Source organism: Lissotriton helveticus, chromosome 2_1, assembly GCF_964261635.1.
Source record: "Lissotriton helveticus chromosome 2_1, aLisHel1.1, whole genome shotgun sequence".
In the NCBI taxonomy this organism is placed as follows: domain Eukaryota; kingdom Metazoa; phylum Chordata; class Amphibia; order Caudata; family Salamandridae; genus Lissotriton; species Lissotriton helveticus.
This window is the reverse complement of record NC_136059.1, coordinates 689,419,606-689,446,904: the sequence shown is the minus strand read 5'-3', so window position 1 is coordinate 689,446,904 and position 27,299 is coordinate 689,419,606. Positions and strand designations below refer to the sequence as shown.

General features: G+C 46.6%; 1 protein-coding gene across 8 annotated transcripts in view; it reads right to left on the bottom strand.

The window, feature by feature from the left end:
- SLF1 (SMC5/6 complex localization factor 1) overlaps positions 1-27,299 on the bottom strand; it is a 786,836-nt gene that overhangs the window by 415,111 nt on the left and 344,426 nt on the right. For all 8 annotated transcript variants that reach the window (XR_013607070.1, XM_078675388.1, XM_078675391.1 and 5 more), the window contains 2 exons: positions 5,705-5,863; positions 3,575-3,741 (listed from right to left, as the gene is read on the bottom strand). Coding sequence is in view for 7 of the 8 variants with exons in the window: in XM_078675388.1 (XP_078531514.1) it covers positions 3,575-3,741; positions 5,705-5,863 (326 nt within the window). In the remaining variant the exon portion in view is untranslated. The remainder of the gene's footprint in view (positions 1-3,574; positions 3,742-5,704; positions 5,864-27,299) is intronic.

The following is a 27,299-nucleotide window of genomic DNA, read 5'->3' as shown; positions in this document are numbered from 1 at the left end:
ATGTTTGTGTCAAATGGCATGGCCGTCCGCTGCCTTGAGCAAAAGTGTTGTGATGCCCGACAATTATCTCTTATCCTCTGGTGAGCTCGGGCGCGGAGATGAAGCCCCAGCATCTGACCGTAATAGGGAAATGGAATTTTGTAGGCCTGCGTGGAAGGAAAACATAACCCTGATAGCATTATGTGTTCCTTGCCATCTTCAAGGAATCAGAGATCCAGTGAATAATATGGGATGTTTGCAACCACAGGATTAAATTGTACCTGAAGACCACCTCCCATTCTTTATTGGCATCTTATAATATCTGAATTAGGCTTGATAACTAAGTACAAAGGACTCCTGTTGATCTGATTCGAAGGAAAAGGAGAAAGACTGTCTTGCATGCTTTCAACCAGCCTTACTCTGTTAAGGATCAAAGGTCCATCTACTTTGAATGCTGCTGCAGGAAACTGGGTTACTGGTAGAGGCGGGTGAAACCCTACTCAAGCAGCAACCACAAATTCTGTCAGGGTGAAACACAAGAAAACCCCAAATTAACCTGTGCTTAACCCACTGGTAGCTTGGCACAAAAACAGTCAGGCAATGTGTAAATGTTAGAGATAATGCAGCACACAAACAGTACTATGAAAACACAACACAAGAAAAGTCCCACACCAATTCAGAAAATAGAGTCAAATGTAATAAATTATTTTACTACAAAATGACAAAAGTTCAATTAGTAGAACCGGAGATACCCAATTTTAAATCTTTAGGTAAAAATAGTGCTTAAAAGAATAGAGGGCAAACCGTGGTTATCTGGTTGCGCCGGACTAGGATAAAGACAAGTTCAGGTGACCACGATGGAGACCGGGACGGATACAGGGACCAAGTTAGTCCAGCTAATGTGCCTTAAGTCCTGATTGTGGACCATTGTGCAGTGCTGCTGCAGTCCCAAATAGCGATGTGAGGTCCACGATGAGGATGTGTAGTGCAGCAGTGTTTCCAATGAGCTGGAAGGGCTGTGATGTGGACTTGCGTGAAGGCTGTGTCACGCTGCGTGGGTTCCAATGAGGAGCTGCGAGGTCCGCATCGAGAATGCGTCATGCACCAGTGGTTCCAATGAGATGTGAGGGCTGCAATGCAAGCTTGCATCGCTCTGCGTCAGTTCCCATGAGGTGCTGCAAAAAGCTCCGCTGGGTTTGCGTTGCTCTGCCTCAGTTCTGTTAGAGACCACATCTGGGCTGACAGAGCACCTTTCGCTCCACTTGCAAGGGTACTAGACTGGAGTGGCATCACTTGAGGGGTTGGGACTCACAGCAGGCAAAGTCCAGATGCGAAGGTCAAGATGGTTGGAGCCTTTTCTGTCCCTGAGGCTATGATCAAGAGGCCATCTAACCTGCCCATGGAGTCACTCTGGTGGTCCTGGGTTCAAGATGCAGGTCCAGTCTTTCTCACTCAGGCAGTAGGACACTACTCCTTGCAGCAGAGCAGCATAGTAGTCCTTCTTTTGAGTTGTCCAGAAGTGTATTTAAGAGTTGGGTCTGAGGGTCCACGACTTATACCAGGTGCTTGCTTTGAAGTTGGAGAAGATTCTACAGTCCTCACTCTACAGTGGTGTCTAGAATTTCCTTCCTTCCTGCCCTAACCACTGCTTGCCTGGGGGCCCAAAAGTTCAGTGTAAAAACCTTTGTGAGTATGCTGAGGCAGTGTCTTTGTGATGTGCTAGTGTGGTAAGTCACATCTCTCCTCCTCATTCTGACAGAGATGGCCCCTCCTGACAACACCTACTCCTTCTATCTCACTATCTAAAAATGATACACATTGACCATCTTCCAGCAACACCTAGTCATGTAACCCAGGATACAGGTTGCAGCCATCAAATGGCTGGGACAAGAAAATTCCAACTTTCTAAAAGTGTTATTTTCAGAATTGTGACTTAAAATCCAACTGTAACATTCAAGAGGGTTTCACGTTACAATTCTTTAGAGACTAAACTCAACTTCCCTGCTTATTCCCAATTGAAAGTTATCACTTATTAAAGGTAATAAGGTAACACAATGTTATCCTATCAGAAAGGCAGGCTGTCAGGTAGTGAAAAACTAATGTAAGATTTTTTCACTACCAGGATGAAAGTTAAAAGTACATGTCCAACACTTTAAATACACTGCACCCAGCTTTATGGGCTGTTTAGGGCATACCCTAGGAGTGACTTATATGAGTAAAAAAAGAAGGTTTAGGTCTGGCAAGAGGTTTGTTTTGTCCGGTCTAAATGGCGGTTTAAACTGCACATACAGGCTGCACTGGCATACCTGAGACATGTTCAAAGAGCTACTTATTTGGGTGGCAAAATGAGTGCTGCAGGCCAACTAGAAGTATTTAATTTACAGGCCAACGATACATGTATTACCACTTTACTATGGACTTACATGTAAGTTAAAGGTGCAAAATTAGGTAGAAACCACTGTTATGTTTTAGCGAGAGAGCACTAGCACTTTAGCACTGGTTAGCAGTGTTGAAGTGTGCAGAGCCCGAAGACCAGCAAAAACAGGAGGACTGAAGGCAAAAGGTAAGTGAAAAAGACGTCAAGGATGTCAGGTCAGCAAAATAAACTGTGGTGTGACTGTCTAGATCACTGCTGCACCATATGAGATCGCATTGAACAACTTGTGACCAAGGACAGTAGCAGCGGGTGTGACATGTTCGCAAGCACATCACCTAGTACATCACCAAACCCACTCTGGCCAGAAGAGGTTGAAGATCCATGTGACTGAGTGGAAAACTCAAGAGCGCCAGCTCGCATATATGAATACCAAGACTGAAAAGCTTGAATGTCGGGCAATAGCATCCGACCAACAACAAAAACAAGACACCAAACTTCAGTATTTCATTGGCTTGGGAGTGCGCATAATGGTCCTGCTGCATTGCTCAAATCAGTCAGTTTATCTAACGTGTAAAGTGGGAAGAACAGTAACCAACCGCATTTCATACAAGTCTTATTATGCTAGTGCATTTAAAGTAAATAAAGATTTCTTGGACGTTCACGTTGTTGCATGCCCTTCATGCGTAATTTCTATTTAAAGCTTTAAACCTACAAGAACCTTCAACAGAAAATCTTGTGTGCTCGGCCTTGCTATCTCCTGTGAGTCAAAGCTCAAGGAGGAGTTTCTTGGCCTTTTAGGGAGCATGCAAATGTTTCTGAGGTTTTAGGAACAGCTGACGATACTGGTTACGTGGATTTCCTTAGACCCTAAAGAAGCGGCCTGACAAATGGTAAATTTGTGTTTTAGAAATGTCAAAACACATGAATTGAAAAGGAATGAGTGGTCTGCAGGTGTCACAATATTTGGGAACATGTTGCTCTTCCATCAACGGCTAGCTACTAGCAAGCACAGCTATTGTTACAACAGAAATTGTGCCCGTTAATTAGGTGACAAGAATTAGATTGGTCATACCTCTGTGGTGAGTCTTGAAAAACTGCCGACTTGGATATTATTATATACCAGATCGCATTTTCTGAGTAAACACAGATGCTGCCTTTTTTATTGAATAGACTTTTTAAAATCTCATCATCTTATACTATTTACTAAACCACACTCACCTTACAAGCATTTCTAGCAAAGACCAGGTTCCCTTTTTACAGAGTGGACACTGAAGCACTTCCAAGTAATATTTCTGCATGGAGGCACACTTCCAAGGAGGATGAAGATGAAGCAGGTTGTAGAAGATATCAAAAATTCGACAAGACAAACTTCCGTCTATATTTCCCTGCAATACAAATGTAAAAAAATATTGTTAAAACCCTGTGAGAATGTCAAAGCAATCAACAAATTTAACAGCTCTGTGTTTTACTTAGTCTCTTCTCATTTCACTTACGTTCTTAAGGCATCTTGCTATAACGGAGTTAAGAATTGTGCAGAACATTATGGACCATAAAAGTGTCTTCTTACCAGTAAATTGCATTTTTTTTAAACTTTGTTGAGAGCAATTAAAAATCTCGAAGCCTGGTCCTTTATGATAACAGTACACAACAAAGTTGTGGAATCAAGTAACAGACTAGGAGTTCCAACTCTCTGGTTTAACATGAAGTGAGGAAACTGAATGTCCCTTTCTTGGAGCTCCCAAAGGTCTGAAAGATTTGTCAGGTCCGGTTTTTTACAGTAGCTCAGCTTCAAAAGCTGAACATGATTTACAATCCCTGCTTTTAGCGAAAGGCGAACAGAAGGAGGCAACCTTTTTAGCCAATGCATCTAGGGATCAATTCTGTAATAGTCACCTTTCTTTAAACATTAAGGGGCACATGCACATAGATTTCCATTTGCAAGTTCCTAATAGCGAATTTTTGCAATTCACTATTAATAAATTGGAAACAGCTATGTACAAGAGTGTGTTTCACACTGTTATCGATTCCCAGTGGGGTTGCAATTGACCTACCTTGTTGATATTTCTGAGGTTGGCTGCAATTTGCGACCCACTGGGAATCATTAAGAACATAGGGATGGAAGCCTACTTAGGACAACAGAACACCATGTCTGTGTTTTCTTTTAAATAAAGCAATTCTTTTGTGTTTTTTTTTTTTAAATGTAGCCCATTTTCCTTAAAGGAACCAGTGGTCGGTGGAACCACTGCCTGCCCTTAAAAAACATTTTCACACACACTCAAAAAGGAGAAGAAGTCCCCTGGTGACCCCTTCCCATTTGTGAATGGGTTACTCCCAAATTGCAATTGGGAGTAAAAAGTGAATATTTTGCAACCACATTTCGGTTGCCCCTTCTTAATACTGAATCACAAACCTATTGTGCAATTCAGTATTAGGTTACTGAATCGCAAAATAGGGTTTGCACATAGAAAAAGGCTTTTTCGCAGTCGTAAATGGTTTAATTCTGCGAATCGGGCCATTTGCGAGCAAAAAAGTTACATACATGTGGCCTTAAGGGACAGATGTATGCAGGTGTGGGTTTTTGATTACCAAATAGCAAAATTTTGCGATTCGCTATTTGGTAATTGCAAACATCAATGTATGAAAGTGTGCTTTACACTTTCTGTGATTCCCAGTGGTTCGCAAATAGACCTACCTCATTAATATTCATGAGGTAGGTCTCCGTTTCTGACTGGGAATAGCTAAATTCACAGGGTTGGTGACCTGCTGGGGTCAGCAGACCACCATGTCTGTTATTGCTGTACAATAAAGCATACTTTTTTTTAATGCAGCTTTTCCTTAAAGGAAAGTGGGATGCGCTTAAAAAGAAAAATATAAGGTTTCTTTTCATTTCTTAAGAGAAGGCAGTGGTTCGTTGGACCACTGATTGCTATTAAAAAGGTTTTTGCTAACAATGTCAAACGGAAAGAGTCTTATGGGGACCCTTTCTCATTTGCAAACTTGATGTAAGTGGGAAAATGGGATTTTTTTGCGACCACATTTCGGCCGCAAAATATTTCATTTACATGGGATGTCCCACACACGTTCCTTCCTAATACCGAATCGCAAACCCAATTTGCAATTCAGTAATAGGGTACAGAATCGTAGATTGGGCCTTTGTATATTAAAAAATATGTTTTTTTTCATTTGCAAACTGTTTGCGAACAAAAAAAGCTTTGCACATTCTGCCCATACTAGGAAATTAGGGCACGCATTTGTTTTTGCAATTACATCGGATGTGGAGGAAGAGCACTGGGCACATATATGATAGCAGATTTTATAAGCTAATGAACTCAAGCATCCATTACTTACTTGTAGCATGTGCATCAGCAGAGTCTGAAGAAAACATACTGGAGGCACACAATGTGGGAGCAGGAAATTCAGATCGTCAATTGCTTCAACAAAGAAGTGACCTTCTAATAATCCTTCGATTCGATTCAATCTAACTCTCAGAGTTTCAATGTGTTTAACCTACAGTGGAAATATGCAATCAATTAAAATTGGTACATGCACACACACTTCCGATTAAGACATAACAAGGCTAGCCAGCTGCTTTCCTTTCTGTTTTGGGGCATACTTCGTTTTGGTTTGTCCTCCCCTAAAGAGATCAGGGGTAGCTAAAATGTGATCCTCTTCTCCCGATCTGCCTAGGTTTAGTTATCGCTCTGTCTCGCCTGTTTGTTTCAGCTCAGGTACAGAGCTAAGGCTAACGAAGGATCAGCGTCCTGAGCGTATTTTGGAAATAAATCAAAAGAAATATAGAGCTTCAAGGAGATTGTTTTTGAGATTCCCATACCGTTAAATATATCAAGTGAGAGTACTTCACACAGGAGACTGTGGAGAGATGTATCCTGGCAGGTAGTATATAACCTATGAGACAACACGTCATAAAATAACATTTTACAGAGATGAATAACCAGTATAATGCATAAACTGATATACTGAATGTATTCCTCCTATAAATGGAAATAATATATGTTAGACAGAATATCAGAAAACGAGACCACCAGGGCCTTCCCTGCTCAGGCCTCTCAGAAATTTACTCCTAATCTTAAAATTGCTTTCTATTGGTGTACGCAGCTGTAGTTAGATTCCAAATGGTGAGGAAGCTTAGAAGCAGGTAAAGAGGCCAAGATAGTACAGCTGAATAGCATAAACACGTTTGTTGGTAAAGTGATTGGAATGAAAGCAAGCACTGGCAAAGCCAATAGGCCTCGCATATGAGAGCTATTGGCTTTTTGGCAATATTTTGTAGCCAAGCTGTACAGCATCGCAGATGCTTTGCATTGTGCCTAAAACAAATTTTTTAAAAGGGCTATGACGCTGTCGTGTCTGCCTACCGAAATCACGACATGGAACAAGGGTTGTAATCAGGTATGTTTATTTCTTGTTCATACAGCTTGCTTCCTTGCGTCCGGTCTCGTCCTCAGTTCCTGTGTGTCTGTCCCTGTGTGTGTATCTTGACCGGAACTGGTGTCCGGTTTCCTGCCCCCTCCCACCACTCGTTGTCTAGGGTCCTAGTGCCCTATGTTCAGGGGACAACATCTTCCCCCTTGTTGCAAAACAAACATAGTTGTGACACCACCTGTTGTAACTGAGAGAGAGAGAGAGAGACAGAGAGAGAGAGAGAGAGAGAGAGAGAGAGAGAGAGAGAGAGAGAGAGAGAGAGAGAGAGAGAGAGAGAGAGAGAGAGAGAGAGAGAAAGATAGAACTCATTATGTCACATCTCTTCAATCAGTCTCTTTGGCCTTTTGCATTCTCTTCCCTGCCATGCCTCTCCTTTGCCCATCTGCGCGCCTTCATCCTGTCTGGTGTCCCCCAGCGCCGTTTCCTGTCTGTCTTCTTCCTCGACCTTCAATTCCTTGAAGTGTGAGCTATTTTTTGTGATGTGGTGGCGTCCTGCTAATGCTGTTATCATGGGCCCTTTCACTTCAGTCACCGTCAGCGGCTCCTTCGAGAACGGGCTGTCTGACTTCCTCAGCTGCCTTTGCCGCACTACCACTTTGTCTCCTTGCTTTAGTTGCGCTGGAGTGGCGTGCCTCCTTGCGTCTGCGTTTGTCTTAATTTTCTCTTTTGCTCTTGATCTTTGGTGGCAATGCTGCCTCGCTCTTGCTTCGCTACTGCCTCCAGCTGCGGTATCCTCATCTTGCTTAACCGGCCCAGCACTAGCTCAGCGGGTCTCCGTCCTGTGGAGCAGTGAGGAGTGTTTCTATAGTCCCTTAGTATTTGGCACAGGGCCTGCCCTATCGATATCTGTGTCAGCCTAGCTCGTTGTACAGCCTTCTTTATCGTTCCCATGAACCTTTCTACCATGCCATTGCCTATGACCACAGCGGCGTTATTTTCCGGTGACGGATCCCTAGGTAGTCCATGAATTTTCAGAACTCCTCCCCTGAGAAGGTTGGACCATTGTCAGTCTTTAGAGTTTGCGGGGAGCCCCACGCCGCAAAAACGTCGTCCATAGCCGGCAGCGTCACGCTTGCTGATGTTGACGCCACTTGCCGCACAATGGGAAACCTGGAAAATTCATCAATTATCACAAGCAGGTAGCTTCCTGTCTCCAGGGGCCCATAGAAATCAGCTGCCAACTCGGTCCACACTGCCTTCAGGAGCTCTGACATCTGTAGTGGTTCCGGTTTTGCCGGCTGTCCTGTCACTTGATATATATAGCAGAGTGCGACTGCGGCTTCTACCATGTTGTCTAATCCTGGGAACCACACTTTTTCCCGTAGCATTTTCTTTGTTGCTACCATGCCTCTATGTGATTCGTGCGCTAAGTCCACTGTCTGTCTCCTCAGCGCTCCTGGCATTACTATTCTCGTTCCTCTCATCATTATTCCATTTTTGGTCTCTGAGAGCTCTTCATGGATCTTTTTGAATGCCAGCATTTCTTCTTTGATCACTCCTTTTCCCATGATGCTGTTGTTGTTGACATGCCTCCACGTCTGCTGTCTTGTCACTGTTTTGATCGCTTGCATTGTGGGATCCCTCTCTGTTTCCTGCTCCAGTTCTTCCATCTTTATCGATGCTGGAGTATTATGTTTTAGTACAATATTCAGATACTCCTCCGCCATTGATTTTGCCTCAGGTGCGTGCGGTAGAGGGTGCCGTGACATGTAGTCTGCCGGGTTGTGCTCTTTTCCTGATTTGTGTACGATCTTGAAGTTGTAGTCCATGAGTCTTATGGCCCACCTCTCTATTCGCAGCGGTATTTTCGCATTAGGGTTTCCATAGATCGTTACCAGTGCCTGGTGATCCGTTATGATGGTGAATGGTTTCCCATATAAGAATATGTGATAGTGCTCACATGCCCATACTACTGCCAGACTCTCTTTCTTCGGCTGAGAGTATGCCCTCTCGATGTCGGACAGGCTCTTGCTTCCGTAGGCTACTATGCACCTTATTGAATCTTTGCCTGGCCTGTGTTGTGCCAGTATCGCTCCCAGCCCCTCCGGGCTGGCGTCCACCGTCAATTCTGTGAATAGCAGTGGATCAAAGTATGCAAGGTGGTCTACTGCTATCACTGCTTGTCTGATGGCTTCAAATGCTTTGTTGCAGTCTTCTCTCCACATGAAGGTCTGGCCTTGCCTGGTCAGTTCTCTCAGTGGCGTGCTTACCGTGGCAAAATCTTTTATGTATCTTGCACAGTAGCTAGCAAGCCCGAGGAATGACCTTACTTCTGCAACGTCGCTTGGATGTTTTGCTTTTTCTAGCGTGTCCACTTTGCTGCGATCTGGTCGCATCCCCTTTTTGGAGAAAATGTGTCCGAAGAACACCAATTCGTCTCGCCCAATTTCGCACGTGTCCTCGTTTCGCGTCAGCCCTGCTTGTTCTAGCTGTGAGCATACGTCTCGCAGTGCTTTGTCATGTTCATCATCTGATTTGCCGAACACCAGAATGTCGTTACTGTAGTTCAGACTGTTTTTTACCGGCCCTATTACTTGCCGTATTGTCTCTTGGAATATTTCAGCTGCCGATGAGATTCAAAAACTCAAACGCTTGTATCGGAAGAGACCCATGTGTGTGGAAAATGTTGTGATGCATCTAGACTGAGGGTCAAGTTCTAGCTGATGATATCCTTTGCACAGGTCCAGCTTTGAGAATCGGCGTGTACCTGTCAGGCAGCTAATCATGTCGTCGAGGTGCGGTCCAGGGTGTCTTTCACGTTCGATTGCTGTGTTTGTTATTCTTATGTCAACACAGATGCAAATTTTGGATGTGTTCTTCTTTGGCACTGCCACTATTGGCGACACCCATGGCGTCGGTCCCTCGGCCGGCTCTATGATGTCCTGACTTAGCAATGCTTCAATGTCTTCCTCTACTTGTGGTTGTAGGTGTATCGGCACTCGCCTATGGTGTTGAGCCACTGGTTTTACTGCTTCATTGATGTGCAGTGTTATTTGTCGTTCTTTTAGCTTCCCTAGTCCCTGTAGGAGTCCAGGATGCTCTCGCAGGATGCTTTTCTTCTCTGACATGTTGTATGTCATTGCGAGGAGGCCCATTACCTGCGCCGTGACATTGCTCAGTAGGCACGGTGCAGGAATGTCACCCTTAAGTACATGTATGTCTTCCTTGATTGTTTGGCCTTTATACATCAAGTTCTCTGTAAACTTTCCCATGTTCATCACTGGTTTTCTTGATCCCCACGTGAATACCTCAACTCTGGATGGCATCAGCACTGGCTTTACTTCCATTTTCTCATATTCGGATACACACATGATGTTGCATGTGGCTACGCTGTCTAGCACGAACCGTGTTTTGTGTGGCCCCACATATATGGTCACGGTCTCTGTTTTCATTACTTCATTTTTTTCCATCAGGTGGATGCTTTCTCGACTCGTGTCTTCTTCGGTGGACACGGCAACAGCATCGGACATGAGGTATAGGCGTTTTACCTATTCTTCTTCCTCTTCTTCCCCTGATTCAGCCGATGAGCTTCTGTTTGTCGTCTCCATGTGCCCAGCAAGCCTGCTTGTCGTCGTCCGCAGTCTTCCTGGTCTTCCTCTCTCACTTCAACAACAAGGGTTGTAATCAGGTATCTTTATTTCTTGTTCATACAGCTTGCTTCCTTGCGTCCGGTCTCGTCCTCAGTTCCTGTGTGTCTGTCCCTGTGTGTGTGTCTTGACCGGAACTGGTGTCCGGTTTCCTGCCCCCTCCCACCACCCGTTGTCCAGGGTCCTAGTGCCCTATGTCTAGGGCACGACAGACGCTATTAGGGCTAATGCTCAAGGGCTGGATGCATCATAGTCCTCAGATTCAGCGCACATGCGCTGCTCTGCGAGATCTGCTGTATTCTCTCTGTGGAGATTGAACATGACCACAATACACCCACCCCTTTTCATTGGCTGGTTGGTCTACCTTCATAAATTCCAATGTTTTTGTTGGTGAATGGTCAACATTTGCCCCCCCTTGTGGCTGTCTTGTTCCCACCCTGGCTACCGGCCCTGCTACGGGGATCCTTTCACAATGGGCCATACGTTTTGTTGGAGTGCACTACTTTTCTCCTTTCATTTCTCTCCTGCCGGAGACTCGCTGGCACTCGGTGATGTTTGCAGTTTAATCAGTCTTCCCGTGTCTTCCCTCAACAACACCTCTCTCGCCCCTCAGAGCTTGATATTGGCAGTGCCATTTTTCATGATCGCACCACTACCCTCCCGTCGCTGCTTTAAGGTTGTCCGCTCTTTGCCTCGTGTTTATGGTGTAAACAAAGCAGCCTCAGCCTATTGTGTCTTGTGGCTGCACTTTGTGCTGACTCAGTCACAATCTGTAACAGACTGCCTCAGCTCACACACTCAGGGTGCTGCTGCTACCATCCAGGCCCAGGGCGCATCATCATCAGAGGGCAAATAATGTACCAGTGAGACTCAGCAGTCCAAGTATACCCACCCCTCTGTGCACGCCCATTACTCTGGAATATTTTTTTAAACAGGAATAAATTAAAAACATCCATTTTGTATGGAACCCCCTTACATGAAGAACAAAATCCGCGCTGTGAAAGATGAATCGCCTGAATACCACGCGCAGGAGGGAGTTGAGCTGTGAGCTGATATCAAGTCCAGTATAAAACATAATGCAGAGATAAAGAGAGGAGCGCCAGCGATAATGCAAACTTTCCTACTCCGCCTCGAAACGGTCTGATCATTAACCAGGCTCCATGATATCACAGCGTGGAAACTTTTTGACATGGAGAACATACTTTTATTAATATAACTCACAATTCCTAATTACACAGAGTTGAAGTGGGAGCTTGCTGTTGACTTCGTAATACATAATGCATTCTGTAGTTTTCAGCACTTTAAATAACCGACAACGGAAAAGCTCAGGCTACCCTTGCAGGTCTCCTCCCCTCTCCCTGTGCTTAAGTTCCCTTTCTTTTAGCTCATACGTTTGTGCTCCGAGTCCTCTACACCAACATCCCCCTTTTTATTTGTCTCTACTCCCCCTGGGTGCTCTGTGTTTATTCTGCAGCAGGAATGTGGTGCTTGCTTAGTGCTCGGGTCCCAAGGGGGAGGCACTTTTAAAGTCACATTCCCAAACAGCAACAGGACTCGTTTGGCATGGCAGGCTGAAAATATGCCAAAACTTGAAATGGGTTCTCCAGGTCTAAGATCGGCAGTTCAAAATGAGATGTGATGTCTTTTTCCCAAAACAATCACAAGAAGTATATTTAAAACACAGATACATTAAATGCTTTACATTTCTGAGCAAGGGAATGATTTAATACCAACCCTACTGGCTCTGTAAAACGTAAAATCTATTCAAAATTCTAATTTTGGCATGTCTACTTTTGTTTAATCATTAGCCAGGAGGTTCTTATTCAAGTGGTATTTTTTGGGGAGCTCTATGAGTAAATGCAAATCATTTTCCAGGTGAAAGGTGGGATTTCCCAGACACATGCTTTGCAGACTATGATTTCCTTTCCTAGTGCTGGGCGTTCAGATGATACAATAATTTAGAGAGATTGCTAGGTTTAAACTCCCGCCGACTCTGATTTATAGGATTTGTTTGGCTAAACTGATCTGCCCTGGGTGGCTGCTTTTCGCGCTCACAGACATTTAAAGGCATGTGCCGAGCAGACAGGTAAACATATTTACTCTCCTGTTTGGTGTTCTTGTTCAATCTCTATACTCTTGAGCTATTTTTTTTTTTAAAACCCCAATGCCTATTATTTTTCACATGTATTTGACAATTTTAAGCTTATTTATTTTTCAGAGTAATTGACTTTAGAAATGCCTGTGTTTTAACTGTAGATAGAACAGGACCAGAGAAGCAGGAAGTTCTCCACGGTAAAAGAGTAAAATGATTGTTTCTACCGGGAGGACATGACGAAAGCGCCCCTGGTCCCACAAAAAGCTTTTAAAGAGAAAACCCGCCATCAGACAAGGAAATAGTGTTTGAAGACACAGCACGCCTACCGTTTCAGGACACCTAACAAACTACAGACTGCTCAAATTTAGGAGAGTAAACGAAAAATGAAGCAAATCACTACGCCGTAATAGACCCCCACATGATAATATCCAACGGATAGTTTTAAGGGTGATCTAACTGACCCCAGAAACTCGACAGACAGAACGTAGTGTCTTGACAAAGGTGGCCCAGAATCATATGTATCACCGAAACGCGACGACGCATTTCATAGTATAATTCTTCAACTCGGACACCTGTGTTGACACATTAATAGACTGTGCATAACATATGGGGGTCAGATAGAGTTTGAATATACACTCAGTATTGCACAATTGAATGTCTCACTGTTGTCTGTCCTTGTAATTTGTTTCAATTTTGCAGGTCAATCTTGAACCCCATGTATTTTGATCATTTGTCTTATTAAATTTTTTTAACTGTTTTTATTTGTGTAAGTGGTGCTATTGTCCACTTGGTATTTTAAATACATTGTGTAATTTAATAAATTGTAATACAAAAGAATTTTTTGCATAATTGTTGTTGATTTTATGTATTGAACTACTTGCTTGGAGTTTCAAATTGTTTCACTGTATATTTTTCAAGGGAATATCCTTTGTTTATTGGTTAACTGTAGAAGATACCAGAGGTTCTTGTATTTCTAGTCTTCCCACAAAAACAGTAGACGTATAAAAGAAATACGGACGGAATAACTTGGGAAGTTCCTCGAAAACTTGGGGGCAATGCTTAGTGGCAACCGGAAGGGACATACAATCATGTTTCTGCCTATCTGTGCCCTGGATGTCTGCTCCTTTGTCGAACGCTCCCGACCCCACCCCATGAAACAATATTTCAAACTCATTGTTTGCCCCTCAAACTCACTTCTCCTGGCTCATGCGCAGTCCCTTTAAACCCTGCATCCTTCCCTCCACCCCAAAACTCTGCCTGTCTCTGTACTTTAAACTCTCTCCCTCACATGCACGCTCCCCGCCTATCCTCCCACCCAAACCTCTGTCCCTCTCTTTCTTATAGTTTCTCCTCTCCCTCACTCCTAACTCTGTGTTTATCTCTTTTAAACTGAGTGCTATTCTCCAAACCCTCTGTTGGTCTCTATTTATGCTATCCCATTGTCCCCCACTTTCTGTCCTTCTGCAGAACTCTCTCCTCTCCCTCTGTTATACTGCCCCAAACAGTGTCCTTAAAGTCTACTCAAACTGTGTTAGCTTTTTATTCAACACAGCTGGTCTCCCCATTTCATGCCCCTACCCTAAATGTGCTGAATCGCTAAATACGTATATGGTCCAAAAGGCGAGACAGACTGCGTTATTATTATTATTATTATTATTATTTTTAGCCACGCTGCTATACCGCATGGCTACAAATCATTGCCAAAGGAGGCAATGCCCATGCTGTTTACATATGCAAACAGCAATTGCAGAACCAAAAGTCTCATGTAATTATGAGAAAATCAAACAAGTTACTTACCTTCGGTAACAATATATCTGTAAGAAACAGTAGTTAGTGAAAAATTCCTAACCTTAGAATTACCCCCAGGCGTCAGACTGGATCCGGAAAGTTTTCGTCAGCAGTACCCCTGCACGTCGGAAGGTGGCATCGTGCGGCTCCGCGTCAGTCACTGTTATGTTATGTTATGTTATGTTAACCGGGGTCTTGTAGAGCGCTCAGCTACTCAAGCAGAGTGTCCTGGCGCTATCAGACCCAACAAGGAACAAAACAGGGAACCAGATGGACTTTATTGACAAAATAGCCAGGTTTTGAGTTCTTTTCTAAAAGACAGCAGGTTGTCAATCTTCCTTAGTGACAGTGGCAAAGCATTCCAAGCCTTGGGCGCAAGGTATCTAAAGGAGCGACCTCCAGTGCGAGCACGCCTGATAGCCGGGATCGTGGCCAGCGACAGTGAAGCTGAGCGCAAGGCTCTGGCCGGATGGTGAAAACTGATCCTGTGCCTTAAATAGCGGGCACCCTTGCCATGCAAGGCCTTGAACGCAATTGTAAGGGTCTTAAATGCGATGCGTTTTCGAATGGGCAGCCAGTGAAGAGATTTCAGAAGCCCCGCGGCGTGGGATCTCCGGTTAAGACCGAAAATTGCCAGCGCTGCAGATTTCTGCACCACCTGCAAGCGAGACAGAAGATAGTCAGGGAGGCCAAGAAATAGCACATTCGCATAATCCAACCTGGATCCAATCAAGGCTTGCACAATCGTCCTCCTATGGGCAATAGATAGAAGTGGGAGGAATTTTCTCATCATTTTTAAGAGGCCAAAGCACTGACCCACCAGGCTCAGAATCTGCGGTTTAGAAGTAAGACCATTGTCCATCTTCACTCTGAGATTCTTAGCAACTGCGGTATCTGTGGCAGGTGGAAACATGGCTGCCTGCCACCAGGACTTCCAGCCGGGATCAGGAGGACAATCAAAGAAGAGGACCTACGATTTATCTGAGTTGCACTTCAATTGATTTAGTTGGAACCATGCAAAGACGGCATCCAGGCAACTTTTGATCCGCTCTCCATTGAAGTCCGTGTTCTTTCCACAGGTGAAGAGGAGCTGTGTATCATCGGCATAAGAGACAATCTGGGCACCGCAAGACTCAGCCAGTGCCGCCAGAGGGGACATATAGATATTAAAGAGAGTGGGGCTCAGGATAGAACCCTGGGGAACTCCCACCTCCAGAGGCGGCACAGCGGCTTAGTACGGAGGGGCCCAGACTGTCTGTTGGCGGCCCGAAAGGAAAGACTCGAACCATCTGAACACCGTCCCCTCTACCACGATCTCCAAGAGTCTTGCAGGAGACGGTTGTGGGGGACGGTGTCAAACGCCGCCGATAGATCTAACATTACCAGCAGTGCTTTACCCCCCTCGTCCAGGACCTCTTTGATGGCCTCCGATACCTCCAGCAAAGCCGTTTCCATGCTCATATTTGCTCTAAATCCAGACTGGGTGTGATGGAGGACACCCTGTGTCTCAACGAAGTCCAACAGAGCTACCTGCACGTGTTTTTCCACGATCATCGCCAGGACCGGGAGCAAAGAGATAGGCCGATAGTTGGCATGAAGGCTCGGGTCAAGCGTCGGCTTTTTCAAGAGAGGAAGAACCATGGCGTTGTGGTCGCCGAGATGACATTGCGGCAGCTACTTCGACGCGTCCTCGCGCGCTGAAGTTAGTTCTGTACACGACTTTCCCCGCCAGGAACGCAGAGCCATGCAAGATTCGGACCACTGGTGCATTTAAACTAGGGCCCTGAAAGGGATGACCTTAACCCTAGAAATCAGTTTGCAGAACGGGGAGGATGGGTGGGACAGTAAGGAATCTATCACTAACTAATGTTTCTTACAGATATATTGTCACTGAAGGTAAGTAACTTGTTCATCTGAAAGAAACATGTTAGTGATAGATTACTTACCTTAGAATAGATACCCCAGCAATACCAACCCCGGTGGTGGTTCTGTGAACCAAGACCACACCAGGAAGTCCCGGAGAACAGAACGGCCAAAGAAGCCGTCTCTCCGGACTTCGCTGTCCAGGCAATAGTGCTTAGTAACAGTGAGTGAAGACGCCATTCGTGATCCATCATGCGGCTGAGTTTGTCTGCCCTGGCGTTCAGTGAACCTGCCAGGTGTTGAACCACCAGGGAAATGCCTTGATGTTCCAGCCATGTCCAGAGGCGCAGGTCCTCCTGACATAGGTTCCACAACCCCACCCCACCCTATTTGTTGCAGTACCACATGGCAGTGGTGTTGTCTGTGAACACCTGCACTACTCTCTCCTTGACAGACTGAAGGAATCCCTTCAGTGCAAGTCGGATCACCCGAAGGTCCAGGATGTTGATAAGGAGCCTGGACTCCGCCGGAGACCAAAGGCCTCTGATCTCCGCCTCTCGCATGTGGTCGCCCCATCCCAGGAGGGAAGCATCCGTCACCACTGTGTGCTCCGGTTGGGGAAGGTAGAGGAATCTGCCATTGACCCAATGCTGGTTCGTGAGCTACCACTGCATCTGTTGTGCAGTGTCCTCCGAGATTTGGACGTAATTGGACAGGTTCCCCTGATGCTTCGCCCACTGGAACTTCAGGTCCACTGCAGAGCCCACATATGCCGTCTGGCATGATCGATCAGCAGGCTGCAGGAGGCCATGAGGCCCAGCAGCCTCAGGGTCATCCTGAACGAAACCCAGGATAGAGGCTGAAAGATCGGAATCAGAGCATGAATATCCTGGACTCGCCATTCGGGAGGATGACCCACAAGTGCGTTGTATTCAGAACCGCTCCGATGAAGAGGAGCTTCTGAGAGGGAGTCAGGTGCGACTTCGGCACATTGATTGAGAACCCCAGCAGATGCAGGAGGTCGGCCGTAGTCTGGAGGTGGGAGACGACTGTCCGGGGCGAGCCCACCTCCAATAGACAGTCGTCGAGATAGAGGAAGACTGGAACCCCTGACCTGCGTAGATGAGCTGCAACCACCGCCATCACTTTCGTGAACACCCGAGGGGCGCTAGTGCTAGTAAGGCCAAAGGGGAGCACAGTAAAATGAAAGTGCTCGTGGTCTACCGTAAACCGCAGGTAACGCCGGTGGGCCGGCAGGGCGGGAAAGTGGAAATATGTGTCCTGCAGGTCCAACGCTACCATCCAGTCTCCAGGGTCGAGGGCAAACAGGACCTGAGACAGAGTTAACATTTTGAACTTCTCCTTCCGGAGGAAGCGATTGACATCCCTGAGGTCCAAGATAGGACGCAGGCCTTTGTCCTTATTGGGCACCAGAAAATAGTGGGAGGGACAACCACGTCCTACTAATGGCGCAGGAACGCGCTCGATGGCCCCCTTGGCCAAGAGACTCACAACTTCCTGTTGAAGTAGTGCCAAGTGATCCCCCGACATGCGGTGGTACTGGGGTTGCATAGCTGCAGGGGTAGTCTCGAAGGGGAGGGAGTAGCCCCTTCGGACTATTTGTAAAACCCACCTGTCCTAAGTGATGGTGCACCAGTGGGGGAGGTGATGGTGAATCCAGCAGCCTACTGGCGTTTGATGGGCCTGAAAAAACGGACTAGGAAGGTTTGGAGGCAGTGGTGGCTGGGGTGGAGGTGGACTGACCCGCAAACTGGCCCCCTGACCCGGCTCAGTGGGTCCCACCTCCACGCCGAGACTGTTGCTGCGCAGGCATGAGGTTCTGAAGCGAACGCGTCGGGCACCCCTTCCGTGGCCACGAAAGGAGCGAAAAGCAGAAGACGGACAAGGGCACTTGGCGGCAAGGCCCAAGGACTTGGCCGTAGCATCCAGTCCTTAAAACGCTCCAACGCACTATCTGCTTTGTCGCCGAAAAGGCGATAGCCATCAAAGGGCATATCCATCAAACTGTTCTGGACATCCCCAGAAAAAAACAGTTGTCCTCAGCCAGGCGTGGTGAGGGAGCACCACCACCAATGGAATTGCCCAGTGAATCGGCAGTGTCAAGGCCACAACGCATCCCCCTTTCAGCAATAGCTTGAGAGAGCACTCCTCAGGCCTCCTCTGGACATTGAGGCAGCACGCGCCCACTGAATCCCACACAGAGTGGGAATTACGGCCCAAGAAGCATGCGGTGTTCACAGACCGCAGCCTTGAACTGGCGGAAGAAAAAATCTTCTTACTGAAATACTCCAGTTTCTTGGATTTCCTGTCCGGTGGTGCAGTAGGGAATGTGCTCGGGACGCAGAGACTTGCACAACCAAGCTCTCAGGGTTGGGGTGTTGGGAAAGGAAAAGGCTTCAGTGTCTTGCGCTGGGCCCAAACTGAAACTGGGGCAAGAAAGTCTTCACTGGTACCCCAAATGAGCCAGGAGACATTTTGGCAGATTCAGCTTCTCAGTCTGGTAATGACTCCAGTAGCTACTACGGCTCCAGTGACTCAGATAACAACCATTTGTATTGCAATAGGTCGCGCATTTGCAAGAGTTAGAGGTCTTTGCACTGAAAATGACAATGTTTTTTACATTTTATTTTTCTGTATGCGATGGAGTGATGTTTGCATAGCGCTAATGTCATTTGTTTGACATTGTGGTGCTGGAGAACCAGAAAATGGGAAATAGGTCATGAGGCAGGGGAGACCAGAGTAAGATGCCAGCTGAAAAAAACAATCGACATCCTGGAAATAGCAAACAGCCGTAGGGAATGCAAGATTAAGTAAAGCATGTGAAATGTAAGCAGGAACAACATAGTTAAGTAGGTCCTCACCACCTTTGACGGATTCTTTTAAAATTAAAATGGGCAAGTATGTCATGCACTGAGAAAGGTTGAAAACAAAATAAATTAATATTAGTAAAAGGTGTTGGGTACAAGGCTGTGAGGGTACCTAGACAGCAGGTCGAAAAAATCACTGGGGTCTCTCCCCACATATTGAAGATCGTTATTTATGACATCAACACTCCTTTTAAACTCGTGTGTTAACATTGTGAAAGTAGCACAAACTATGCAAATGTTTGAGATGCACTATATAAATGTGTAAACAATAAAACAATGCTTGAGAACTTCAGCAACTAAGAAATCACATGAAAGCACTTAAATCATAGTGGAGGGTGAACTTTTTATACCCAACTTAAAACAAGCTGGTGTTCTATTTGGCTGAACGTCAATCAACACATGATTTAGTAGTATCATTAATTGCAAAAACAAGCCTGCTATAGAGATTTAATCTTCCCTAATATGTCATGCGGAAGTCATCTGAGAACTGAAAATGAAGATGCAATACATCATAGATACATTTTTCTATAGTGTGAGTGTTACCAGTAAATGCACTCGATCAGCCAAAATATTCAACAAATCGTTCATCTCATTCTACAATTCCAATCACGATAACGTCTGTAGTCAGTGCCAAGAGTTAACGCACAGGTGAATGAAGAAAGGAACATCCCAATGGCTGCCTGGAGTCTTTAACGACAAAGGCAGCCGGCCGGTCCATAGCATGGAAGCCACAGAAATCCGAAGTGAAGCACCAGCCACAACTGTAATTTATTTCTCCTCCACCGTGCAAAACATTTTTTTTTAAAGAAAATAAAAACCATAGCAGCAGTGGAGTAACTGCCTAAAGAAAAAAACGTTTTACTCTTTGTCAAAAAACAATGCATCGCAGCCCGCAGCTTTGCGTAGTAACACGTCAACATCGACATTCTGGTAAGAACGTTTTCATGTTAACTAAGCATTGGAAATGCCATCGGTCTGGTCCTGACGCAAACACGCATGCTTCAAGGCTGGGGAGAGGAGGTGAGGAGGAGTGGAGCGGGGGTGGGCTGAAGTGAAGAGAGGCACTCGGAGCAGCTATTAGGAGTATGCCAGCAACTTAAACTAGGCATGCCAGATTCTCACCAGCCGCTTTAGGTGAGATTCAGAAAGATTCCTTGTAGAAAAGTGCAGCCGCACAGGCCACCTTTAAAATCCACTTAGCAAAGCATAAAGTCCGTTTGTCCAAATGCACCCTAAAGATTATCTGAGCACCTTCAGGTTTACTCCAGTGCCAAACTTGACAAAATTAGTGTAAAACAGTTGGTGTAAATCTGCAATGTTTCCAGCAGCTCCTTATTAGCTCCAAATCTCTGCGAATTGGTTACACACATACCGCTGCATTGTTGCTGGGCCATTAGCAATCAGACTATCACGCGGGCAAATGACAACCACAACACATGTGTAAAGGACACCCCCAAGAGCCAGCACGGGTTGAGCATGCCGCGTGCAAAAGAAATAACGAGTTGGGGGGCGGTTAATGCGAAACGGGATGGGAGAAGAAAAAGAGCTTGAGGAGTATGCTGCAGCATGCAAAACAAAAGGAAGAGTGAAAGAAATACTAAACGGCCGGGGGAAGCTCTTAATGTGAAGTGGGAAGGGGAAAAAACAAGTGCCAGACTGAGCCGGGCACCCCTGCATCCTGTCTGCCCTAATTCTTCCTCCCCAGGCGACCCAGAGTTCCTGTCCCTTCCTCCAGAAATGGCTGCTTCTGTGCCAGAAAAGGGGGTGGTGATGAACAGAGTGCCTGAATTAAGCAGACCACTCTTACCCAGTCCAAAGATCAGGGCTTGATCCATCAACGTTTTTTACCTCACTGCACCATCCCAGCTCAGAACTTGGCTATATGCAAATTAGTCTGTTCCTGTCCCAGTGCATGATGGGAACAGGGCAAACCAAACTACCAAGCCAATTCTTGTACTGGGAAGGAAACAAGCTTCCGGGGACCGGTTTCTGCCATTTCAGGCGTCGTCGGCCCGGCTTGCTTGAATCCAGATGGTGCAATGAGCAAGGGACTCACATCTGAGTATACCCTTCCACGCTTATGGTGGACAAAATGATTCAGAAAAGGGGGTGGTGATGAACAGAGTGCCTGAATTAAGCAGACCACTCTTACCCAGTCCAAAGATCAGGGCTTGATCCATCACCGTTTTTTAGCTCACTGCACCATCCCAGCTCAGAACTTGGCTATATGCAAATTAGTCTGTTCCTGTCCCAGTGCATGATGGGAACAGGGCAAACCAAACTACCAAGCCAATTCTTGTACTGGGAAGGAAACAAGCTTCCGGGGACCGGTTTCTGCCATTTCAGGCATCGTCGGCCCGGCTTGCTTGAATCCTGATGGTGCAATGAGCAAGGGACTCACATCTGAGTATACCCTTCCACGCTTATGGTGGACAAAATGATTCAGAAAAGGGGGTGGTGATGAACAGAGTGCCTGAATTAAGCAGACCACTCTTACCCAGTCCAAAGATCAGGGCTTGATCCATCACCGTTTTTTAGCTCACTGCACCATCCCAGCTCAGAACTTAGCTATATGCAAATTAGTCTGTTCCTGTCCCAGTGCATGATGGGAACAGGGCAAACCAAACTACCAAGCCAATTCTTGTACTGGGAAGGAAACAAGCTTCCGGGGACCGGTTTCTGCCATTTCAGGCGTCATCGGCCCGGCTTGCTTGAATCCTGATGGTGCAATGAGCAAGGGACTCACATCTGAGTATACCCTTCCACGCTTATGGTGGACAAAATGATTCAGAAAAGGGGGTGGTGATGAACAGAGTGCCTGAATTAAGCAGACCACTCTTACCCAGTCCAAAGATCAGGGCTTGATCCATCACCTTTTTTTTAGCTCACTGCACCATCCCAGCTCAGAACTTGGCTATATGCAAATTAGTCTGTTCCTGTCCCAGTGCATGATGGGAACAGGGCAAACCAAACTACCAAGCCAATTCTTGTACTGGGAAGGAAACAAGCTTCCGGGGACCGGTTTCTGCCATTTCAGGCGTCGTCGGCCCGGCTTGCTTGAATCCTGATGGTGCAATGAGCAAGGGACTCACATCTGAGTATACCCTTCCACGCTTATGGTGGACAAAATGATTCAGAAAAGGGGGTGTGATGAACAGAGTGCCTGAATTAAGCAGACCACTCTTACCCAGTCCAAAGATCAGGGCTTGATCCATCACCTTTTTTTAGCTCACTGCACCATCCCAGCTCAGAACTTGGCTATATGCAAATTAGTCTGTTCCTGTCCCAGTGCATGATCGGAACAGGGCAAACCAAACTACCAAGCCAATTCTTGTACTGGGAAGGAAACAAGCTTCCGGGGACCGGTTTCTGCCATTTCAGGCGTCGTCGGCCCGGCTTGCTTGAATCCTGATGGTGCAATGAGCAAGGGACTCACATCTGAGTATACCCTTCCACGCTTATGGTGGACAAAATGATTCAGAAAAGGGGGTGGTGATGAACAGAGTGCCCGAATTAAGCAGACCACTCTTACCCAGTCCAAAGATCAGGGCTTGATCCATCACCGTTTTTTAGCTCACTGCACCATCCCAGTTCAGAACTTGGCTATATGCAAATTTGTCTGTTCCTGTCCCAGTGCATGATGGGAACAGGGCAAACCAAACTACCAAGCCAATTCTTGTACTGGGAAGGAAACAAGCTTCCGGGGACCGGTTTCTGCCATTTCAGGCGTCGTCGGCCCGGCTTGCTTGAATCCTGATGGTGCAATGAGCAAGGGACTCACATCTGAGTATACCCTTCCACGCTTATGGTGGACAAAATGATTCAGAAAAGGGGGGTGGTGATGAACAGAGTGCCTGAATTAAGCAGACCACTCTTACCCAGTCCAAAGATCAGGGCTTGATCCATCACCGTTTTTTAGCTCACTGCACCATCCCAGCTCAGAACTTGGCTATATGCAAATTAGTCTGTTCCTGTCCCAGTGCATGATGGGAACAGGGCAAACCAAACTACCAAGCCAATTCTTGTACTGGGAAGGAAACAAGCTTCCGGGGACCGGTTTCTGCCATTTCAGGTGTCGTCGGTCCGGCTTGCTTGAATCCTGATGGTGCAATGAGCAAGGGACTCACATCTGAGTATACCCTTCCACGCTTATGGTGGACAAAATGATTCAGAAAAGGGGGTGGTGATGAACAGAGTGCCTGAATTAAGCAGACCACTCTTACCCAGTCCAAAGATCAGGGCTTGATCCATCACCGTTTTTTAGCTCACTGCACCATCCCAGCTCAGAACTTGGCTATATGCAAATTAGTCTGTTCCTGTCCCAGTGCATGATGGGAACAGGGCAAACCAAACTACCAAGCCAATTCTTGTACTGGGAAGGAAACAAGCTTCCGGGGACCGGTTTCTGCCATTTCAGGCGTCGTCGGCCCGGATTGCTTGAATCCTGATGGTGCAATGAGCAAGGGACTCACATCTGAGTATACCCTTCCACGCTTATGGTGGACAAAATGATTCAGAAAAGGGGGTGGTGATGAACAGAGTGCCTGAATTAAGCAGACCACTCTTACCCAGTCCAAAGATCAGGGCTTGATCCATCACCGTTTTTTAGCTCACTGCACCATCCCAGCTTAGAACTTGGCTATATGCAAATTAGTCTGTTCATGTCCCAGTGCATGATGGGAACAGGGCAAACCAAACTACCAAGCCAATTCTTGTACTGGGAAGGAAACAAGCTTCCGGGGACCGGTTTCTGCCATTTCAGGCGTCGTCGGCCCGGCTTGCTTGAATCCTGATGGTGCAATGAGCAAGGGACTCACATCTGAGTATACCCTTCCACGCTTATGGTGGACAAAATGATTCAGAAAAGGGGGTGGTGATGAACAGAGTGCCTGAATTAAGCAGACCACTCTTACCCAGTCCAAAGATCAGGGCTTGATCCATCACCTTTTTTAGCTCACTGCACCATCCCAGCTCAGAACTTGGCTATATGCAAATTAGTCTGTTCCTGTCCCAGTGCATGATGGGAACAGGGCAAACCAAACTACCAAGCCAATTCTTGTACTGGGAAGGAAACAAGCTTCCGGGGACCGGTTTCTGCCATTTCAGGCGTCGTCGGCCCGGCTTGCTTGAATCCTGATGGTGCAATGAGCAAGGGACTCACATCTGAGTATACCCTTCCACGCTTATGGTGGACAAAATGATTCAGAAAAGGGGGTGGTTATGAACAGAGTGCCTGAATTAAGCAGACCACTCTTACCCAGTCCAAAGATCAGGGCTTGATCCATCACCGTTTTTTAGCTCACTGCACCATCCCAGCTCAGAACTTGGCTATATGCAAATTAGTCTGTTCCTGTCCCAGTGCATGATGGGAACAGGGCAAACCAAACTACCAAGCCAATTCTTGTACTGGGAAGGAAACAAGCTTCCGGGGACCGGTTTCTGCCATTTCAGGCGTCGTCGGCCCGGCTTGCTTGAATCCTGATGGTGCAATGAGCAAGGGACTCACATCTGAGTATACCCTTCCACGCTTATGGTGGACAAAATGATTCAGAAAAGGGGGTGTGATGAACAGAGTGCCTGAATTAAGCAGACCACTCTTACCCAGTCCAAAGATCAGGGCTTGATCCATCACCGTTTTTTAGCTCACTGCACCATCCCAGCTCAGAACTTGGCTATATGCAAATTAGTCTGTTCCTGTCCCAGTGCATGATGGAAACAGGGCAAACCAAACTACCAAGCCAATTCTTGTACTGGGAAGGAAACAAGCTTCCGGGGACCGGTTTCTGCCATTTCAGGTGTCGTCGGCCCGGCTTGCTTGAATCCTGATGGTGCAATGAGCAAGGGACTCACATCTGAGTATACCCTTCCACGCTTATGGTGGACAAAATGATTCAGAAAAGGGGGTGGTGATGAACAGAGTGCCTGAATTAAGCAGACCACTCTTACCCAGTCCAAAGATCAGGGCTTGATCCATCACCGTTTTTTAGCTCACTGCACCATCCCAGCTCAGAACTTGGCTATATGCAAATTAGTCTGTTCCTGTCCCAGTGCATGATGGGAACAGGGCAAACCAAACTACCAAGCCAATTCTTGTACTGGGAAGGAAACAAGCTTCCGGGGACCGGTTTCTGCCATTTCAGGCGTCGTCGGCCCGGCTTGCTTGAATCCTGATGGTGCAATGAGCATGGGACTCACATCTGAGTATACCCTTCCACGCTTATGGTGGACAAAATGATTCAGAAAAGGGGGTGGTGATGAACAGAGTGCCTGAATTAAGCAGACCACTCTTACCCAGTCCAAAGATCAGGGCTTGATCCATCACCGTTTTTTAGCTCACTGCACCATCCCAGCTCAGAACTTGGCTATATGCAAATTAGTCTGTTCCTGTCCCAGTGCATGATGGGAACAGGGCAAACCAAACTACCAAGCCAATTCTTGTACTGGGAAGGAAACAAGCTTCCGGGGACCGGTTTCTGCCATTTCAGGCGTCGTCGGCCCGGCTTGCTTGAATCCTGATGGTGCAATGAGCAAGGGACACCCCCTTTTCTGAATCATTTTGTCCACCATAAGCGTGGAAGGGTATACTCAGACATGAGTCCCTTGCTCACTGCTCCATCAGGATTCAAGCAAGCCGGGCCGACGACGCCTGAAATGGCAGAAACCCGTCCCCGGAAGCTTGTCTCCTTTCTGGTGAAGAATTGGCTTGGTAGTTTGGTCTGCCCTGTTCCCATGATGCACTGGGCCAGGGACAGACTAATTTGCATATAGCCAGGTTCTGAGCTGGGATGGGGCAGTGAGCTAAATAACGGTGATGGATCAAGCCCTGATCTTTGGACTGGGTAAGAGTGGTCTGCTTAATTCAGACACTCTGTTCATCACCACCCCCTTTTCTGAATCATTTTGTCCACCATAAGCGTGGAAGGGTATACTCAGACATGAGTCCCTTGCTCACTGCTCCATCAGGATTCAAGCAAGCCGGGCCGACGACGCCTGAAATGGCAGAAACCGGTCCCCGGAAGCTTGTCTCCTTTCTGGTGAAGAATTGGCTTGGTAGTTTGGTCTGCCCTGTTCCCATGATGCACTGGGCCAGGGACAGACTAATTTGCATATAGCCAGGTTCTGAGCTGGGATGGGGCAGTGAGCTAAATAACGGTGATGGATCAAGCCCTGATCTTTGGACTGGGTAAGAGTGGTCTGCTTAATTCAGACACTCTGTTCATCACCACCCCCTTTTCTGAATCATTTTGTCCACCATAAGCGTGGAAGGGTATACTCAGACATGAGTCCCATGCTCACTGCTCCATCAGGATTCAAGCAAGCCGGGCCGACGCCGCCTGAAATGGCAGTTACCGGTCCCCGGAAGCTTGTCTCCTTTCTGGTGAAGAATTGGCTTGGTAGTTTGGTCTGCCCTGTTCCCATGATGCACTGGGCCAGGGACAGACTAATTTGCATATAGCCAGGTTCTGAGCTGGGATGGGGCAGTGAGCTAAATAACGGTGATGGATCAAGCCCTGATCTTTGGACTGGGTAAGAGTGGTCTGCTTAATTCAGACACTCTGTTCACCACCACCCCCTTTTCTGAATCATGCTTCTGTGCCAAGCATAGGCTGTGGCATTTACACAAAACCTAAAAATTGCAGTTCGGCCTCAAATCTGAAAACCCGCAAAGTAGTAAAAACTAGGAGCGACAGGCAGGTGGCGGTGGTGGGACGACTCAGAGGGTGGTGAGCGGGGCGATGGGGGGGGGGGGCACGTGCATCGAACACTGACACAAGGATGAAGCATGCAAATAACAACAAAAAAGAGTTCCCCAAAGAACAGTTACGCTGCCTAAGCGTAACAAAACTGTACTTGGTCAGTGATGCACTTGGAAACAACGGAAGTGGCGTTTGCTGCCTAAACCAATTAAAGCAGCAGCAAAGAAGACTGGCACTGCGCTGAACAAATACTAAGCAGCAAGCACGACCTACCTCGTTTACTGATTACTACAGGTCTTGCAGACAGCGCATGCGGGCTGCCTAGGCTCGACCTAGAAAGGACTGATCACAATATGGGTTTTCCAAACATAGTACAGTGACACAACATTTTAAATGCGAAACCCAGGACAGAAACAGAAGTTCACTGTTGTTAAAGAGGGCACACTCTGTTGTAATAATGATCTGGTAACCGAGGTATAGTTTTAGATGATTTATTCAGTCTTAGTTGTAGGTAAGTACATTCATAGCTTGGTATAGTGTTGCCCCTAGAACAGCCCCACCAGGAGCAGTCTGCCTGCTGCT